General features: G+C 46.4%; 1 protein-coding gene across 5 annotated transcripts in view; it reads right to left on the bottom strand.

Annotated features, from left to right (window-relative positions):
* nfic (nuclear factor I/C) overlaps positions 1-20,830 on the bottom strand; it is a 456,415-nt gene that overhangs the window by 338,055 nt on the left and 97,530 nt on the right. The window contains exons 1-2 of one of the 5 annotated variants that reach the window (XM_078423619.1): positions 9,539-10,040; positions 6,945-7,051 (exon numbers count right to left, since the gene is read on the bottom strand). The exons of 2 other annotated variants lie outside the window; for them this stretch is intronic. In XM_078423619.1, the coding sequence (XP_078279745.1) occupies positions 6,945-6,974 (30 nt within the window). In that variant the 5' untranslated portion in view covers positions 6,975-7,051; positions 9,539-10,040. Of the gene's footprint in view, positions 1-6,944; positions 7,052-9,538; positions 10,041-20,830 lie in introns of those variants that run through there. 2 more of the 5 variants (XM_078423616.1, XM_078423618.1) reach the window with 2 other exon arrangements.

The raw sequence follows: 20,830 nt of genomic DNA, 5'->3' as shown, positions 1-20,830 counted from the left end.
AGCAGATACAATAACAGTGTTTAAGAGGCTTTTAGATAGGCACATGGATTTGCATGGAATAGAGGGATATGGACCGTATGCAGGCAGAAGAGATTACTTTTACTTGGTATCATGTTCGGCACCTGTTCCTGTGGCCTGTTCCTGTGCTGTGCTGCTCTATGTTCAGTGTTCTACATTTTTGGGGTGAGGAGAATGTGCAAACTCCACACAGAGAACACCCAAGGTTAGGATCGAACCCGGGCCATGGAGCTGTGAAGCACTCTCTGTGACACCCAACCATAACCCATTCAGCAGCTCCCTCTCCTGAGATGCTGCCTGACCCGCTGAGTTACTCCAGCATTTGTGATACCCTCAGCCTTGCCATCACCTGCAATGGCAGTGGGTAGAGCTTCTGCCTCACAGCACCAGAGACCCAAGTTCGATCCTGATGACAGCTGTTGTCTGGGTGGAGCTTGCACATTCTTCCTGTGACTGTATGGGTTTCCTTTGGGTGCTCCTCTCACACCCCCAAAGACATGTGGGTTTGTAGGTTAATTGGCCTCTGTAAATTGCCCCTGGTGTGTAGGGAGTGGATGAGAAAGAGGGACAACATAGAACTAGTTTGAACGGGTGATCGATGGTCGGCCCGGACTTGTGGGCCTAAGGGCCTATTTCTGTGATGTTTCTCTAAACTAAACTAGCCAAAATGAAGAAACATTGAACTGCAGATATTGGTGTGACAAAGAAAGACACAAAATGCTGGAGTAACTCAGCAGGTCAGGCAGCAACCCTGGAGAACATGGATATGTGACATTTCGGGTCGAGACCTTCAAACAGTGAGATGGGGCTAAAGTGAGTGTCTGTGGGGAAACCATGTGCTCTGCAAGCATATTCCCTGCCCTTACAAGCACTCATGCAGTCAATCGGCTACACTTGAAACAGCATTTCAGTCAGTGAATGCCATATCAGTAGATGAGCTACGTAATTTTAATCTGTGAGACTAGGTATTAATAAGTAACATACCTTTAACTCCCAACGCCATTATAATGTAATACTAATTAACCAACTATCATTTTACTGTCCTCAATTTCAGTGAGAATTTTTTTCAGTGAGGAACTGGGATTCTTTTTCATTTGATCTCAGTTGCTTTGCAGTGTGCACCAGCAGGTCAGTTGTGGTGGCTGTGAATTAAAGCCCTGCTCTGCCTCGAAACTGTGACAGAACAGCAGCCGTCGAACACCCAGGCGGGGTTTTTCACGGCCAAAACATTACCAAACTGCTGACCATTTTGCGTTTTCAGAAACATGCCACTGAGAAATATTCACAACAGAGCAAAGGCACAGAGTCTTTTAGCGTAAATGCACAGAGTCTTTTACCCAAAGTAGGTGAATCAAGAAACCAGAGGACATACGTTTAAGGTGAGAGGGGAAAGATTTAATAAGAACGTGAGGGGCAGCGTTTTCACTCAGACGTGGTGGGAAAACGGAACGAGTTGCCAGAGGAGGTGGTTGATTAACGATATTTGGACAGGTATGTGGATAGGAAAGGTTTAGAGGGATATGGGCCAAACGCAGGCATATGGGACCAACTCACATGGCGCATCCTGGTCGATATGGACGAGTTGGGCCAAAGAGCCCGTCTCTGTGCTGTATGACTCTATGACTGCGGAGGAATGAGTGGGTATGTACCATGGGCCGAAACTCCCCAGCAATGTCACTGCATGTGATTGGGACCACTCTGGTACGTTGATTTCGGGAACTGACGGCCCCATTGGAGGTTTGTCCGGCTCCCAATTAAATGAGTGGACTGACATCTCCGAAGCCTTCAGTGAACGGAAACACCAGATTCAGTTTATGTAAGTACAGTTCAGTACGTGCAAGTGGGGAAAACTGAATCTGGCGAAGAATTTGCCTCAAGTAAATGCAAGCTGTCGTCTTAAAGATGACCGCCCTTGCCCTGCAGCATGTGACCTTACAGCTGACGTACCCTAACTGATAAAACAGTGGATTTAATCTTTTCCATGCTCCAGGAAGCTGCCCCATTGGCAGCCACAGTTCCCAGCAGCATGGAAAATTAATTGGTTCAGTTTAATGCATGTCCATCCTGTGACCTCCTTCCCATCCCAACTCTCACACTTCTACACGCAGTGAACCTCAGTCTATTTCCCCGACGTTGTGTGTAAATTAGCAACTACAGATGCCCAGAGGCATTTCACATTGAATATCTGCAACCACTGGCCTATATATATATATTTATTGTGTGTGTGCACGTGCGTGTGTACACACACATATAATACATACATACATAATACATACACACACACACATACATATATACACACACATATATATACACATATACATGCACACACATATATATACGTGTATATATATATACACACACACCCACATTATATATATATATATATATACACACATGTATACACACATGTGTAAATATATATTAAAAAATGTGTGTGCCTGTCTGTATACGTATGTGCATATACGTGTGTGTGTGTGTGTGTGTGTGTGTGTGTGTGTGTGTGTGTGTGTGTGTGTGTGTGTGTGTGTGTGTGTGTGTGTGTGTGTGTGTGTGTGTGTGTGTGTGTGTGTGTGTGTGTGTGACACACACACAATATGTAGGTTTAATGTACATATGCTGTAATTACAAGTAGATAACTTTAGTTTGCAAACTCAGGCGAGTATTTTTTTTAATACAAAACGATTGTAGTTGTGTACAGGACTGCACACAATTAGCATTATCTCCTGCTACTGTTTAGCAAGTGGATGCCAGCTGGTTATTCACAGAGTGTGTTACTGCCATCAGTACTGTAGCAATGTGACACATGACTGTGGCCAGACAATGTTCCCATTCTCTGCTCCTTAGTCATTATAAAATAGCAAGGTAATATTCAAAGCAGCGCCCATTTTAACTGGAACACCATTGTACAAGACCTGACCAGATACTTTAAAAAGAAAGGCAATGCACACCAAATTCACGCTGAAAATCTTCCTTCATAATCTGAGAATGCTTTGAATCCCAGGCCATAAATGAATAGTATTTTTCATGTCAACACCCACTGCTGACAATTAGAAATTATAGTTCACTGACTCCCACAAGCTTCAACTTCAGAGTTTCACATTATTTTCCATGCTTTTACATTGTGACTGCAAGTAATAGTGCAGGCCAGAGAATAAAGAATTTCTCTGATAAAAGCGTTTTGATTTGGTGATCGTACCAACAGTCTCCTATTTTACTCGAGTCAGTTTCTTAAAGCACACAGGTCCACTGACAAGGACTTTCGACCTTCTCAATAATTGATGGGATATTAAAATCGGCAATAAAAATGTTTGGATATATTTTATGTTGAGGAATAGAAGTTAAGAGGGATTGATAAAAACATGTCAAAGGATTGACAAGTGAAAGAACGTATCAAAGAACAAAGAAGCATCGTGTGACATTTTTTAAAGTTGTGTGGAACAACATAAAAGGTAAATTAATTTAAATGTGAAGTGATAAAGAAAATACAGTAAGAAATAAAAATATTTAAAAATAAATAAAATATACTGGCAAATAAGCCTTCAGGTTTTAGATTGTATTGTATACATTAAGTTCCTTTCACTTTCATTTTTCCTTGCTATGTATCTGAAATGTCTTCTAGCTCCAAATAGGAAGTTCCCTTTTGTCTGTTATTATCAAAGAATGTTTATAATGCTTCTAGACCATGAAACTATTTAAATAATTATTAGGACAATAATGCAGCTTTGTTATCCGATACAGACTGTCTGGACAGATTAGCTACACTTCAACTGCTTTCCGATTACTGCAAGCTGCACTCCCTCTTCAGAATAGATTTCACGTTCTCGATCCTCAGAAATAAAAATAACTTGCAAGTAAATTATAAATGCCCGCCATTAGTACATTATCACCTTTTCCCTGCGTCTGGTGTTCCAGTTGCTACTGAGTTTTCACTTTAGGAATCCACGTTTCGATTCCCATGCATTTCACAAACTGGAATACAAAATCTGGCACCTCCAAAGGAAGTAGCGAGGAGACGTATTTACAAAGTTTCTCACCGAGCTCGGGTTTTTTTTTCCCTGAACCAAAATAAAAACTCTTCAAAAAAAATGTGTAACGTGACATCTCTTGAAAGAGCAAGTGAAATTGCGTGATCAGATCACCACTGTACCGAGTCTGTTGTTCAATTTTAGTAAGCAACCACGGAACTTTCCTAACCAGGTAGAGAACTTAACTGAATATAGATCCACGTCGAAAATACAAACTGAATCACCATGACCAAATGACTTAAATTATATACCTCAAACACAATTAAAAAATTAAATAGTTTAACTACATTTTAAGAAAATATGGGATTAAATGAACAGACGAAAACTGTAGCAAATGGATTCTCGTGGGGAAAAAAAACTCTTGCAACCTGCAGGAGTTCCAATAGGACACAAATCATGTTCCATTCTTGGGATCCCAAATACAGGATTCCTCCGGCAAACTACCTCCAATCCAAGTCCTCTCGTTTTACCACAACGCCGAATGTTTGCAATATAATTTGGACTTTAAATTTGTTTTTTAAAGTTTGATAAATAAACGACAATAAATAAATGTCTTCCTATAAATGAAGTGGCAAAAGGATCAACAAACTGCAATGTTCAACAAAATAAAAGTTCTTCCAATTTCAAATGGCCGCAGTAACAATGTTTTTTTTAAAATCCATACTTGCAGCTGGAAGTGTTCTGCAAAGTTTGAAAGAGCCAAGTGGGAAGAGGGGAGTAGCAGAAGGGGAGGAGGGAGAAAATGTGGACTCATTTTCTTTCTGCAGAGACTGGCAGGCGTGGGTAAGGGGGAGGGAGAGGGAGAGGAGGAGATGGACGGAGGGAGGGAGGGGAATAGGGAGGCAGATGGACAGGTATAGGGAGGGAGGAGAGGAATAGGGGGAGAGGGAGGGGAGGGAGAAAGGGTTGGCATGGAGAGGGGGAGATAGGGGATTGAGGGAGAGGGGAAGACAGAGGGAGAGGGAAAAGATTGGGGGAAGGGAGGGGGAGAAGATTGGGAAAGAGGGTAGAATTGGGGAGGGAGGGAGGGATAGATGGGTGGGGAGGATGAGATTTTTGGAGCATGAACAGTGTAGGGGACAGGGAAAGGGGGTTACAAGAAGGGGATGGGTGGAGAGGCTGGAAGGAGAGGTGGGGGACAGAGGGCAAAGATGCAGAAGAAGGGAAACAAGTGTAAGAAAGCATGGTGGAGAACAGGCGAGAGATTCAGAAAGGCGGCATGGGTAGCACATGGAAGGCAGATAAGGGTAGATAGTGGAGTGGTGAAGTTGGAAGGGAAGAGGTTACGTGGGGAAGGAAAAGGGGGCAGAAGCAGAGTGGTGATGGGAAAAAGGGCCACCACTGGGCATGGCAGGGTGGGGGAGAGGGCCGAATTGGAAGAGTTGAGATGGAAATAAAAAAGAGGCAGCTGAATGAGGGAGATGTTGAAGGGGGGAGGGTGGAATGATGCCAAGCGGGAAGAGAAAGGGGTGAAAGAGGTAGGGAGGAGTAGGGGTTAAGGTAAGGAATGGAAAGGGGAAGATGGCAAAGAAGGGGAAAAAATTAAGAAGATGAATTCAAAGGTGAAAGGGGTGGAAGAGGGGAACAGAAGGAGCAAAGTGAGGAGAAAGTGAGGGATAGGGGAAGAGGAGAAAGCCAGTGAGGATAGAACTGGAATAGAGGGGGAAAGGGCGAGGGGAGAGGAGGGTTAGGAAAAAGCAGTGCTGGCAGACAGGGGAGGAGTGGGGAATGTCAGTGTGTATTGAGAAAGGAAAGGAGGTAGAAGCTGGGATAATGGGAGGGCTTTGGAGCAGGAAGGAGGCTAGAGGTCGGCATGAGGAGGGGGGGTAGAGGGGGGCATGAGGAGGGCATGAGGAGGGGGGTAGAGAGGGGCATGAGGAAGGTGGGTTGAGGTGGGCATGAGGAGGGGGGTAGAGGTGGGCATGAGGAGGGGGTAGAGGCAGGCATTGGGAGGAGGTAGAGGTGGGCATTAGGAGGTGGGATAGAAGTAGGCATGAGGTGGGCAAAAGGTGGGCATGAGGAGGGGAGTAGAGGCAGGCCTGAGGAGGGGTCTAGAAGTTGGGATGAAGGGAGGAGAGGTAGGCACGAGGAGGGGATAGAGTGGGCATTAAGAGGGGGGTAGAGAGGTGGGCATTAGGAGGGGAGCTAGAGGGAGGCCTGAGGAGGGGGCTAGAGGTGGGCAAGAGGAAAGTGAGGGGCTTGCTAGTGGTGGCAGGGGAGGGCAAGTGGAGGGGTGTTAGAGCAGGTGGTACAGGAGGCAAAAAGTGAGGGGAGATCAGAGATGGGTGTGGAGGGGCATTAGAGGCATGGGTGGAGAGGGGGCATAGGATGGGAAGGGGAATTCGAGAGAAGGGAGCAGAGGGGGAGTTCAGAAGGAGGGGGGGTGAGATCAGAGGGATTATGGGGGTGATCAGAGAGAGTGGAGTTGAAATCAGGGGGATATTGGGGTGATCAGAGGGAGAGGGGTGATCAGGGGCAAAGGAGGTAGGAGGTTAGCGGGAAGGTGATCAGAGGGAGGCGGATCAGGTGGGGAGAGGGAGAAATCAGAGGTGGGGGAGGGGAGTGGGAAATTCGGAGGAAGAGTGGGGAAAGAGATGGTGGGATAACGAGATGGGGGGGGTGGTGGAAGGGGGAACAGTGGACGAGGGTGGGATTGGGGGAGATATCAGGAGATGGCATGGACTGGGAGATGGGAGGGGGGCGAGGGCTGCGAGGCGCACGTTGCCTGCTCCCCTCCCGCCATTTTCACCAGTTGCCGCGTTGCCCAGGCAGAAGGCGCCGCGGTGAGAATGGGATAGTAGAAAGACGATGGTCCAGGGTCAGGAATGGAGGGGGGAGGGGTGGGGGGAGAGAGAGAGAGAGAGAGAGAGAGAGAGAGGCTTGGCAGCCCCAACTTACCTGGGTCAGGCAGAGCGGGGAGAACATCATAACGGCCTGCAAGCAAAGTCTCTCTCTCTAGATCATCCAAAAGTTACGGAATCATCGCTGCGGCGTCTCGATCCCACCTACACACACTCGCACAGTGAGAGGGGGCAGTGAGTGGCTCCAAGCTCAGTCCGCCCAGCCCAGCCCAGCCCAGCCCAGCCGCCCGCTACACCGCCGGCCAAGCCAAGCCAAGCCAGGGAGTCCCACGACCAGGGCTCTGAACAGCCCAGGGGTGGGGGTGGGGGTGGGGGTGGGGTGGGGGGGGGGCAATGTCAGCGCTGGGGGGGTAATACAACCTTTTACCCCCAGTCCATGCAATACTGTACTCTCTCTTTCTCACCCTCTCTCCCTCCCTCTATGTCTCTCTCCCTCTCTATCTCTCCCTGTCAACCGGCAACATACTCGCTCTCGCTCACTCACTCTGTGTCTGTCTCTCTCTCTCTCTCTCTCTCTCTCTCTCTCTCTCTCTCTCACACACACACACACTCAGTCCCTCTTCATCCGTTGAGGGAGCATTTCAGCAAAGTCCCATTTCGACCAAAAAGAAATTATCCCACAAACATTCCCATATGGGTGGGAGAGGACGTGGAGGGAGGGAGGGATGGAGGGAGGGGGGGTTGATGGAGGGAGGGAGGGATGGAGTGAGCGAGGGAGGGAGTGAATGAGGGAGGGAGGGAGTGAATGAGGGAGGGAGGGAGGGAGGGAGTGAATGAGGGAGGGATGGATGGAGGGAAGGAGGGAGGGAAGGAGGGAGGGAAGGAGGGAGGGAGAACCCGGCGCGTTTTGCAGCAGTGTCAACCAGAAGCGAAAATATCGCTACTCTCTCTCTCTCTCTCTCTCTCTCGGACTGCTGCAAAATCTATCAGCCACAACTCTCGCCTCTTGCAACGTTACAGCCAAGTTCAAATATTTTTAAAACAAAAGGACTCCAATAAATCACCAGTTGTGTGAATGACTCCGCTTGGGTTGCAGAAAGTGTAAAAGTTATTAGTAATCACTGTACCCGCTTTCTAGAGTCCCATGCATTGGGTTGCAGAAGGAAACACACGCAGCCGCACAAACAATGATTAGCTTCACAACAAAATAGCTATTCGGATACATGAAACCCCGATTCTATTTAAGAGATTGTTCCTCTAAATATTTCCGAATAATTGAGACTTCGGGGGTAAATAGTCATTTGTCTACATGTTACTAAATGCCGATGAGGGAGGGTCATCCGAGGTACATAAATCACAACTATTGTACGCTCGGCCGAGCAACTAACCGATGTTATCAGTGCAAACCAATACTGAACATAATAAAAGATTAAAATAGTCAGTTCACTTCACCAAGGTAGCCGGACCTTACTAAAAGACAATATACACATACAACGCCAAACCAAGCTACCGAAACCAAACGCACAAACCACAATGGTTTTGTTCAGAAATATATACATGATCCCTTTAATATAACGCGCATTATGAATCGGGCATTTACTTTTTTTTTCTCGTTCAATCTGTTTTCCTCCTCTTTGGTCGGTCAATCAATAGTGTTGACTGCAATAATTTAATCTCTATTTCTCCATTCACTTTGGAAATATAATGGAAATCTTCCTAAGAAACGAGGGCGACCGGATTGTGGAATATTATGAGCAAGTTATTCTGCGCACAGTTTCAAACGGGACTGGTTACAGATAAAAACAATATTCCCCGACTTAAACTTAATTGATCAAAACTAGCTTCCAATGCGAAACTGTTACATATAAACATTGCAGTGCTGAAAAGCGGCGCAGAAACTTAAGGGTATTTGGTCAAGAGTATTATCCCACCAAGGAACTTGAGCATTTCTGAACGATTCGATATTTTGCAATTAACACGAAAGCATTTTTTGAATAGTCATGGCGAATTTGAGCAGCTAACCTATTTTCCTGGCCACTAGATAGTGGATTAATAGCAGAACCAGAACAATACTGCTTTTATTCTCGAAACTTTGTGAAAATGGACCAGAAAATCAATTTTAAAATTTAACCCACCCCCCCCCCCAAAAACAAAATAACACCGCACTGCAACAAAGTGTGTTTTTTTTACGAATTGGGATTGTTAAATTATATTTAGATATGTTTGGGAGAAGGATATGATCTCAGGGAAAGGCTACTTGTGCAGGCCGAACAAGACGCGGTGTCCCTTTATCAGGGAGTGGGTTATAAACGCGTCCCAGTCTTGGTGGCCCGCGTCTCGGTTCACGAGTCAGGTTGAAGCCGGCGGCTTCTCGGAGCGCCTCGGCCATTACCGCTACGATCACACACGCAGGACTTGGACTTGGACTCTAAATGTACGTAGCCGATGCACACGTATACAGATCACGCACAAATTCATTTCAGCTGGCAAGCAAACTGCTCGCAGATGGGAAATGTGCCAAGATCAGCGCTTTTGCTTTCTGTCTGTCTCTCCCCCCCCCCCCTCTCTCTCTCTCTCTCCCCCTCCCTTCCACCACCACAGAAATCTTGGCGCAAACCCGGTCGCAACGAACAACTGCGCCAATCCACCCACCCACCCACCGGCCTGACGGTGCACCGAGATAATACGTACCATTGCCATGTGAAAGTACGTATTGAACTTGCAGCCGATTTAGAAGCGCGGCTAACCCTTCATTTGTATTCCTTTCCAATTCGCTTACTTCATCCAGAGGGGATATATATATTTTTTGCCTTCGGGCTTTGGCTCTGTGTTGTGGGTGTTGTGTATAGATGAGTGTGGGGGGGCTTTTTAACTCGCTGCTTCTAACAAATCCGATGTAAAAGTGAACGCAATCGGCGGATCCTGATTGCCTAGCAAGGCGATGGGGGAGGGCTACTTTTGGCCGCTTTAGTGATGAGCTGATGGCGTCGTATAAAAATATTACAGAAGTGAAACGAGCGGGCGAGGCGTTGCTGTGTATTTCCGCAATGGCTTAGATTTGCATAGGGAAATCGCTCTATTACCATATTAAGCTTTTTGTACACATTCATTACAGGACAGATTACTGTACATTGTTTCTTCCTCTATCTCTCACTCCTGGAGCAATATTACGTTGGGCGCGTTGTCATCTTTAGGTTTACACAAGTACAGCAAATGACCTTAAAGCAACCAACACGTGGTGCTGTCTGGCGTTCACTGCCGGTTACAGTTTAAGGAAATAGCATTTTATAAAATAATAATAAATGACTGCTCTGCTCCAACAGGCTTATTAATCACCAAATAAGTTCCAAACTACATAGACCTGGAGGGCACTATTAATGTTTGTTTTTCATATACTGAACTTTTTTTGTTTATTAGGGTGTTTACAGTATATATATATATATATGGGACATGTGTAGATGGGCATCTTGGTCGACATGGGCATATATATATATATATTTGCCCACGTCGACCAAGATGCCCCATCTACACATGTCCCACCTGTCCGTGTTTGGCCCACATATCTCTAAACCTTATATATACACCGTGTAAACACCATTATATATATATATATATATAAATATATAAATAATATATAAAATGGTGTTTACAGAGTGCGCGTGTGTGAATATATATAAATATATATATATATATATAATGGTGTTTACATGGTGCATATATAAGGTTTAGAGATATGTGGGCCAAACGCAGACAGGTGGGACATGTGTAGATGGGGCATCTTGGTCGACGTGGGCAAATATATATATATATATATATATATATATATATATATATATATATATATGCCCATGTCGACTAAGATGCCCATCTACACATGTCCCATCTGTCCGCGTTTGGCCCATATATATATATATATATATCTAAACCTTTCCTATCCAGATTGATTCTTAAGAATCAAGAGTGTGTTATTGTCATATTTTGACTTGAAGCAGCACAACAGATTTTATATATATACATATATATGCTTCAAGGTTTAGAGATGGGCCAAACGCGGAAAGATGGGACATGTGTTCATGGGGCACCTTGGTCGATATGGGAAAATCCGGCTAAAGGGTCTGCTTCCACGTTGTATGATTCCATGACTCTATGAGCAGCCGGCCTTCACCTAACTTTTCATCGGAGGGGCAAATCAAAAGATTGACTAACACCTCTTAAAAAGATCAAGACGAACGGTGCCTGTGAGAAATGTTTAGTAAAATTAAATTAAGACATTCACGTCCAATGGCAAGAAGGGATATTTGCCATTTGTCCAATTTCTACACAGGAAATGCACCTTCAATTTTCCAGAACAGAATTCCAAGAAGTAGGATCAATATAAAAATAATGTGTCTCAGAAAACTGGGCGGCCTTTCCATAATTCATTTGCCAATTGCTTTTATTTTGCCTGTTTTTTTTTGTTTTAGAGAGAGGATGGAGAATGTTATATGTTTTGATTTAAAATGCGAGTTGATCCCCTGTTGTAAAATAGAATTAAACTAGGCGGTCTTTCCACAATTCATTTGCCAATTGCCTTGATTTTGCATGTTTTTGTTTTGGAGAAGGGGTAGGAGAATGATATATATATTTAACTGACTTGATCTGTTGTGAAATAGAATTCATATAATAGTCTTGCTACAACTTTATTTCAAAATAAAATGCCAACCTATCCAGAGGTGACGCCTGACCCACTGAGTTACTCCAGTACTTGTTTTTTATTTTATTCCAAACAGATTGACTTTCATTTTCCTTGTAATCGCAACATGGGCAGACTATTTCGTCCCCAGCTCTGTTTCCAAAGTATGACTAACGTTTACTTCAACACCCTTATTGGTTAACAGAAACACATATCAACTATTGATTTTGTTTGGCTCAACACTAAGAATGTTGGAAACACACATGCTGGCGGGCCAGGTAGCATCCGTGGAAAGGGAATCCGAGTTAACGTCTCAGCTCAAGTCCCGGTGAACGGACTTCGGCCTGAAACATAAATTGTTTATTTCTTCACCTGCTGGGCGTTTCCAGCATTTTCTGGGGTTTTATTTTTATTAAGGATTTCTAGTACCTGCGTGTCTCTGATCTTCAATCGGTTTGACTGATTTCCATTTGAGAAGAAAGCTGGAGAATTTCTACCGACTTTTCACTCTCCAAACGACCCGCGTCTAATTCTGACTCGGGCCACACTGCAATAGATTATTCTGTTAGCAAGACCGCCTCCAGTGATCAGATCACGCAACCATAATTACTGTACATGGGAGACTTGCATGGACCACAAATTCCCTGGAGGGTCAAATTCAGGCAATATCAAGACACCAAATTTACTTTTAAACTATCAACCGAAAGGTTAAGAAACTGAAATCACACAATTAATCTCTAGAAATAGAGTTTAGTAGAAAAATGATGTTTTTTCAAGATAATTGTGTATAACTAATAATGAATTAGTAAACCAAGTATACACAATGGAAAGAAAAGTTAGCATACATGGGACGAAGGGCGAGCCTGATATGGAAAAAAAAAATAACTGCACCTGTCGGTAGCAATGGAATTATCAAGTGTAACTAATGGAACACCATTGTCGCTTTGGTGATGCTTGTTAATGTTACACACGGAGAAAGGGAAGCAACAACTCAATTAGTGCACCAGCGCGGAAGACCGCCAGTAAGGATGAGAGAAATGCATTTGAGAAACGTAGAGTTTTTAAATTCCTTTATGTTGGCTTGAAACCATATTACAGCCAGTTCACAGGAAACAAATCTGGCCAAATGTCCTCGTTTGATTCTCACCAGCCAACCCAACTGACCCTGGGAACTGCTGGAAAATGCTGGTTGTATCTCATGGTTTTTCGCCTCTATGACAATTTACAGCCAGTGGGCTTTTTTTTAAGGCAATTTCCTTCTTCAGAAGAAATTAAAATAGATGGATTTGAGACACAACGAACTGCAGATGCTGGGATCTTGGGAAAATCACAACGTGCTGGAGGAACTCAGCGGGCCAGGCAGCATGTGTGGAGGGAATGGACAGGCGACGTTTCGGGTCGGGGCCCTTCTCCAGACCACGTTGCTCTTGGCTAACGCCGCTTCGAATTCCTCCCAGTTTTCAGCGTTCCCTGCTCCGTGACAGTTAGATGGTCGCTGTGTTTATTTTTTATTTTATTTTTTTAAAGAACTTAGAGAAAATTATGCAACTTCTTAAAACAAGAATAAAGCTATATATGCTGCAAATTTGCACTAAAAGCAGAACAGGCTGGGAACAGAGGACAGACTAGTCAGCATCTGCCGAGAGAGAAACACCACGAATGTTTCAGGTTAAAACGCAAAGTGCCAGAGCAACTCTCGGTTGCAAGCAGCATCTGTGGAGGGAATGAACGTTGGACTCTCTTCAGTTATTTATTTTTAAATAATTTCTATTTTCATTTCACTTCATTTCTTGTCGCACTGGCCTGAATCCGAAGCGGAACCCCATTCTGCTCGGGAGTGGAGTCGTTTTCCCGCTTTGAACCAAGATTGCTAAGTTATTGCCGGCCCGCAACCATAGGTTAAATCAATTGAGACCAAAATAAGCCGTTGCCAGCCTCCGTCATAGTGACAGCAAACAAGGGACATGATAGTGAATTCGGGGTGTGCGAGCTTTTGTTAAACTGTTTATTGTGATTGGCGAATGGAGGGATATGGGTTATGTGCAGGCGGATAAGAGTTGGTGATATAACGAACTGCAGAGGCTGATTTACCACAACAAAAAGACACAAAGGACTGGAGTAACATTGCGGATCAGGCAGCATAGACTTCACTATCCATGACCTCCGGAGATGCTGCCTGACCCGCTGAGTTCCTCCAGACAGTAGGTCTTCGCATCATGTGCGGCACAGACAGTGTGGGCCGAAGGGCCTGTTCCTGCGCTGTATTATTCTATGTTTCAGGTTCAAATCGGGCAAACAAGTTTTGCAAACTGCTGAAACTCCTTCATTTTAGTGAGATACACAGCACGGAAACAGGCCATTTTGCTTCAAACACCCATTAAAGATAATCCCACACAAATCAAGCACCATTAAATATCAATATAATTATTATATGTATCATCCTTCATGTCAATTTTCCACCGCCCATTTACACTAATCCTACACTAATCCAATTTTATTTTCTGCAGATTGTTATCGGTTCCCCCCAGATTCCACCACTCCCGACACTCCAAGAGCAATTTACAGAGGCCAATTAACTTAGAAGCCCGCTCACCTTTGGGATGCGGGGGGAAACCGCAACACCCAGAGGAAGCCAATGCAGTTACAGGGAGAATGTGCAAACCCCACACAGACAGCATCCGAGGTGTGGATCGAAGCCGGGTCTCTGGCGCTGTGAGGCAGCGCCTCTACCAGAACAGCGCAAATGGATAATACAGAGCGTGTAACCACCTCGCAAGGTCGATCTGTGTCAAGCTTACCTTGGCTTCTGGGGAGAGCAGGGGTCGAGTGAGGCTCACTCACCTGTGTGTTATCCTCGTTCAGCCGGCGGTGATTTGTGGCAAGGACTCGTTATTTTAAACTGCAACCCAGTGTCAAACTAGTCCTGGTGGGACATTTCAAAAAAAATAAATCCGGTTTCCCGAAGATATACCGCAACGTACATCCTTACAGAACGCAATCATTTGTTAACCCCTGTCTTATCCAAATCTTAAATAAAGTGCTGGAGGAACGAAGGAGATTACAGGGAATGGTAGAGAGTGTCAGAGAGTGGTGGGCGCTACTCGGTCCATCACGGGTACTGACCTCCCCGCCATTGAAGAGATCTCTTGGAGGCGCTGCCTCGAAAAAAAACAGCCAGTGTCACCAAAGACTCATAGCGCCCTGGCCACGCTCTCATTTCACCCCTGTCACCGGGAAGAAGGTACAGGAGCCTGAAAACCATGATCTTCAGGTTAAAGAACAGCTGCTTCCTAACAACCGTCAGGATGTTGAACAATACACAACACGAACCAAACTATGAACTTTTATGGACTGTCTTTATTTGCACCCAAAGACTTCGGGTTATTTGCACTAATATTTTGGTTATTAATCATTTTTTCTTATTATATATTATCCATGCATATTGTGTTACAGGCCTGTTATGCTGTTGCAAGTAAGAGTTTAATTGTTCTCTTGTCGGTACATATGACAATTCAACATTCTTAACTCTTGGCTCGTCAACTCGGCGGATCAGCCACTGCTGTAGAGGGAATGTACAAACCACACCATATACTCCCTCCACAGATGCTGCCTGGTCTGCTGGGTTCCTCCAGCACTTTATCTTCAAATATTAGTGTGTAGGATTTGTGCCCCTAAGGATCAGAGACTTGGATGTGATAGTCTTGTCAGTGCTGCTCTAGTAAGGACCTGCACATTATTCGTCCCCCACCTCTCTTTTCCAGTTCTCTCCCTCTCCCTTCTCCCATCAGAATCAGTCTGAAGAAGGGCCCTGACCGAAACGTCGCCTGTCCATTCCCTCCACAGGTGCTGCCTGACCCGCTGAGTTCCTCCAGCACCGAAGATCGACACAAAAAGCTGGAGTAACGTTTCGGTTTACAGTCAAGAACCTTGTCTGAAGAAGGGTCTCGACCCGAAACGTCACCTATTCCTTTTCTCCAGAGACGCTACCTGACCCGCTGAGTTACTCCAAATGTTTGTGTCTATCGTCTGTGTTATCCAGCGTTTGCTGTTCCTTCCTACACGAGTTCCTCCAGCATTTTGTGTCTTGCTCAATACATTTCCAAGGCAAGCCAAGGACTGCCCTTACCATTTAAGATCCTTGTGCCTATGTAAATTATTCGTCTTCACTCAAAGTGGGTTCCAGATTATGCAAGGGTACTTTTGATCATTTTGAAGCACCTCGTTTCTGAATAGCAGTGTGTCTCACTCTGAATATTTTGCTCTCATTACGAAAATAAATCATTTTGGAAAGTAGTTGGATCGTGCTTTCTCAGTCTGCAGTGAATCTCGGGTGAAGTATCTGCAAAGGCAATTTAAAAAATGGATTGTGAAATACTCCCGGCTCACGACAGGGCACAACACTGGATATTATTAAAATAAAGCCGCCAAGAGGATTTCAAAGTAGTCCGAAGAAAGACGTGGAAATAATATAGTGCGTTCAGATATAGGTTCAGGACGCGGGGCAGGGAGGAGTCTGTATAGTGGACAGATATGACCCTGTCGCTGAAGAGACTTGGCAACTTGAAAACGTTCAGCAACTTTGTATTAGGTTGCGTCGAGTGTGGAGAAAGTGTATCTGTTGTGGATGTTTTAACACCTTAGGAACTGGTTTGGGAAGCGAACATTGGTGGGGAGGGGGAGTGGTGGAGGGAAGGGAGAGGGTGTGGGGAGTGGGAAGTGTTGATGGCGGGGGAGAGGGAGGCTGGTGGGGGAAGCTACTGGGGGCGTAATGAGGGAGTGGGGTTAGTAAAGGGTGGTATAATGGGGAGGGGATGGGGTGAGTGAGGGAGGGGAATTAATGAGGATGGGGATTTAAAGGAGGGGGGTTCGCGTGGAAAGGGGATTTGGATTAGAGGGATGGGGGGAATTAGTGGGGGGAGGGAGGGAGGGGGTCAATGGGGAAGGAGGAATAGTGGGGGAGGGGGAAATCAGCGGGGTAGGGCGGGAATTAAGGGGGACGGGGGGATTAGCGGGGAGGGGGGTTAGCGGGGGGGGATTAGTGGGGAGGGGGATTAGCGGGGAGGGGATTAGCGGGGGAGGGGGATTAGTGGGGGAGGGGGGGATTAGCGGGGAGGGGGATTAGCGGGGGAGGGGATTAGCGGGGGAGGGGATTAGTGGGGGGGGGATTAGCGGGGGAGGGGGATTAGCGGGGGAGGGGATTAGCGGGGGAAGGGATTAGTGGGGGGGGATTAGCGGGGGAGGGGGATTAGCGGGGGAGGGGGATTAGCGGGGGAGGGGGATTAGTGGGGAGTGGGATTAGCGGGGAGGGGGATTAGCGGGGGAGGGGATTAGCGCGGGGTGGGGATTAGCGGGGTGGGGATTAGCGGGGAGGGGGATTAGCGGGGAGGGGGATTAGCGGGGAGGGTGGGGATTAGCGGGGGGGATTAGCGGGGGGGGGATTAGTGGGGGAGGGGGATTAGCGGGGAGGGTGGGGATTAGCGGGGGGGGGATTAGTGGGGGAGGGGGATTGGTGGGGATTAGCGGGGGGGATTAGCGGGGGGGGGAATTAGTGGGGGAGGGGGATTAGCGGGGAGGGTGGGGATTAGCGGGGGGGGGGATCAGTGGGGGAGGGGGATTAGCGGGGAGGGTGGGGATTAGCGGGGAGGGGGGGATTAGCGGGGAGGGGGGGATTAGCGGGGAGGGTGGGGATTAGCGGGGAGGTGGGGATTAGCGGGGAGGGTGGGGATTAGCGGGGAGGGTGGGGATTAGTGGGGAGGGTGGGGATTAGCGGGGAGGGTGGGGATTAGCGGGGAGGTGGGGATTAGCGGGGAGGGTGGGGATTAGCGGGGAGGGTGGGGATTAGCGGGGAGGTGGGGATTAGCGGGGAGGGTGGGGATTAGCGGGGAGGGTGGGGATTAGCGGGGAGGTGGGGATTAGTGGGGGAGGGGGATTGGCGGGGAGGGTGGGGATTGGCGGAGGAGGGGGAATTACAGGGGGAAGGGAGGATTACAGGGGGGTGATTAGCGGGGGAGGGGAGAATTAGTGGACGATTAGCGGGTCAGATGAGGATTGGCGGGGAAGGGGAGGGTTAGCAAGAGAGGTGAGAAAGCGGGGGAGAGGGATTAGCGGGGAAATGGGATTAGCGGGGGAGGGGATGAACGGGGGAGGGTGGGGGATTAGCGGGGAAGGGGTGGGATAAGCGGGGGAGGGGAGGATTATCGTGGAGGGAAGAATTAGCGGGGGAGGGGGGGGGGGATTAGCGGGATAGGGAGATTAACGGTTTAGGGGGATTAGCGGGGTAGGGGATTGGTGGGGGGTGGAATTAGTGTGACGAGGGTGGGATTAGGGGGAGCGGAGGGTTAGCGGGGGAGGGGAGGGTTAGCGGGGAGGGGGGATTAGCGGGAGGGGGGTGTCGGTGTTATTGCAACATTGCAGTGCCGGCTGAGGGCACATTTGTGGGGGTGGGGGAGCTCAAATTCTATAACTGCTGTCAAATATTTCCAATTAAACATATAGGCAGACAAGCTCAAATAAGTGACCAAGGCCTGGACCCCATTCAATATTAAATAAAATGCATTTTCTCAAAATGTGATAATACCCGAGGAGCGTAGAAGTATTTGGCACCCCGTCCTCAGACTAATACATCTTTAGCGACACCGTGCGCGCCACCCTGGTGGTTTACATCGTCAGTAATACCTTGTAGTACTCAGGGGAAATGGATCTTCACCAGTTAGGTGAGCATTCAGAAGCTCCGCAAGGTTTCGGATTCGTGTGACTTCATATATATATATATATATATTAGGATTTACAACCCACGCACACGTCTACTGGACGTGTAATGGAAATAGTGAACCCCGGACAACTGGCGAAGCGGACAAAAATCTGACAATAACATCAAACTTGGACTGTTTTCTCTGGAGCGTCGAAGGCTGAGGGAAGACCTGATAGAAGTATATAAAGTTATGAGAAGCAGAGATAGGGTGGGCAGACAGAACCCTTCCCCCCAGGGTTGGAATGTCAAAGACTAGAGGGCATACATAGTTTTAAAGATTAGACTGGCAAAGTTTAAAGGAGATTTGCGGGGCAATTTTTGTTTTACACAGAGGGTGGAAGAGGATGCCTAGAACAGTGTTTAGAATAGTGTTTAAGAAGCTTTTAAAATGGGCATTTCGATATGCGGGGAATAGAGGCGTATAAACGACGTACAGGCAAAGAAGATTAATTTAACTTTTACCCATCATGTTGGTCAGGGATATTGTGGGCCGAAGGGCCTCTTCCTGTGTTGTGCTGTTCTATAATGATACAAAAAAACTGGGGTTTGCAGAAAGACTGTGATATTATTTCCCCTTTATGTACAGAATATCGGAATCTAGAAGCGGATGGCATTGGCAATATTGAATAGGGACCCGAGAGGCACCTTTTTCACGCAGTGTATGGAATGAGCTGCCAGAGGAGGTAGTTGAGGCAGGGACGATAACAGCATTTAAAAGACACTTGGAGCGATACATGGATAGGGAAGGATCAAAGGGATGTGGGCCATACGCGGGCAAATATGGCTAACTTGATTGTCAATGGTTCTGGGAGAGAAGGCAGGAGAATGGGGTTGAGAGAGGAAAGGTACATCAGCCAATGTTTGAATAGCTGAGTAGACTCGATTGGCCGAATGGCCTAATTCTGCTACGATGGACCATGAATGAGTGAATTTATCTTACATCATGCATCTTGGTCAGCATGGACGAGTTGGGGAGAAGGGCCTGTTTTCCTGCTGTACGACTCTATATGGACTCAGAGTAGAAAGCTATTAAAAGAAGTTATTAGTAAATCTAAACTGAAACCTACATTCTTTGGGGGAATTACCATTTTGAAAACTCGGAGTATCATTATAAGTCACCTTTCATACAAAAAATAATTCATAACCATAATACAACAAAGTTAGTGTTTAAAGCCCAATGGAAGGTGGGAGTTAATGCCTCAGAATATGGTTAACTTGCCAAGATGCTGATAACTGGCATCTGAGAGTTTTAATAACACATCCTGAATATTTTAGTTCACTATGTAATCCGAGTCTCTCTCTTGTAATCCCAGTGGACGGAAAGGATGGTTTTATTTCCTCCTGGTAAGTAAATATTACAAAACACACTGATTGTTTCACTCCTTGCTTCCAGACCAACGTCTCTCATTGAGCCCTGTGGCTCTCGTGATAACTGAACGTACATTCATGAATGGACTAATTTCGCCTTAGAGGGAGTGGGATGCCTGAAGGCCAGGGTACCTGGATTGGATTCGTGTCAGCTTCGAACGAGCAACAATAGTTCAACTCTACTGACATAACGGCGCAGCAAATTCCAGACATTAGTATGCTGCAACATTAACTTTTATTTTACTACTCCATCTCTAAACTTAAACTAAACTATTTTTCTCTTTCTCTTCTTAATGGAGTCGTTATGGACCCGCGATGGGTGCATTTAAATGTTTTGCGCAGAAACGGGATTTTAAAATGAACCCCTCCCCCCCACCCCCCATGTTTTTAAGGCGAGGGGGGCAAGATTTAACAGGAACAGATGCTGCCCGACCTGCTGAGTGTTTTACAGCATTTTAAAGTTAAGGAGTCATAGAGCATCTAGCACGGAAGCAAGCCCTTTGGCCCAACTCGTCCATGCCAACCAATATGCCTCATCTGGGCTAATGCCATCTGCCAACGTTTGGTCCATATTCCTCTAAACCTTTCAATAGACAATGGACAATAGACAATAGGTGCAGGAGGAGGCCATTCGGCCCTTCGAGCCAGCACCGCCATTCTATGTGATCATGGCTGATCATTCTCAATCAGTACCCCGTTCCTGGCCTCTCCCCATACCCCCTGACTCCGCTATCCTTAAGAGCTCTATCTAGCTCTCTCTTGAATGCATTCAGAGAATTGGCCTCCACTGCCTTCTGAGGTAGAGAATTCCACAGATTCACAACTCTCTGACTGAAAACGTTTTTCCTCATCTTTGTTCTAAATGGCCTACCCCTTATTCTTAAACGATGGCCCCTTGTTCTGGACTCCCCCAACATTGGGAACATGTTTCCTGCCTCTAACGTGTCCAACCCCTTAATAATCTTATACGTTTCGATAAGAACTCCTCTCATCCTTTCCTATCCATGAACCTGTCCAGATGTATTTTACAGTACCTGCCTCACCTACCTCCTCTGGCAGTTTGTTCCATAGACCCACCACCTTCTGTGTGAAAATGATGTCCATTAGGTTCCTATTAAATCTTGCTTCTCTCCCCTTAAACCCACGTTATCTGGTTCTTAATTTCCCAGCCCTGGGTAAAAGACTCTGCATT

Source organism: Rhinoraja longicauda, chromosome 28 (assembly GCF_053455715.1).
Source record: "Rhinoraja longicauda isolate Sanriku21f chromosome 28, sRhiLon1.1, whole genome shotgun sequence".
Lineage (NCBI taxonomy): Eukaryota > Metazoa > Chordata > Chondrichthyes > Rajiformes > Arhynchobatidae > Rhinoraja > Rhinoraja longicauda.
This window is presented reverse-complemented; position numbering and strand designations above follow the sequence as displayed.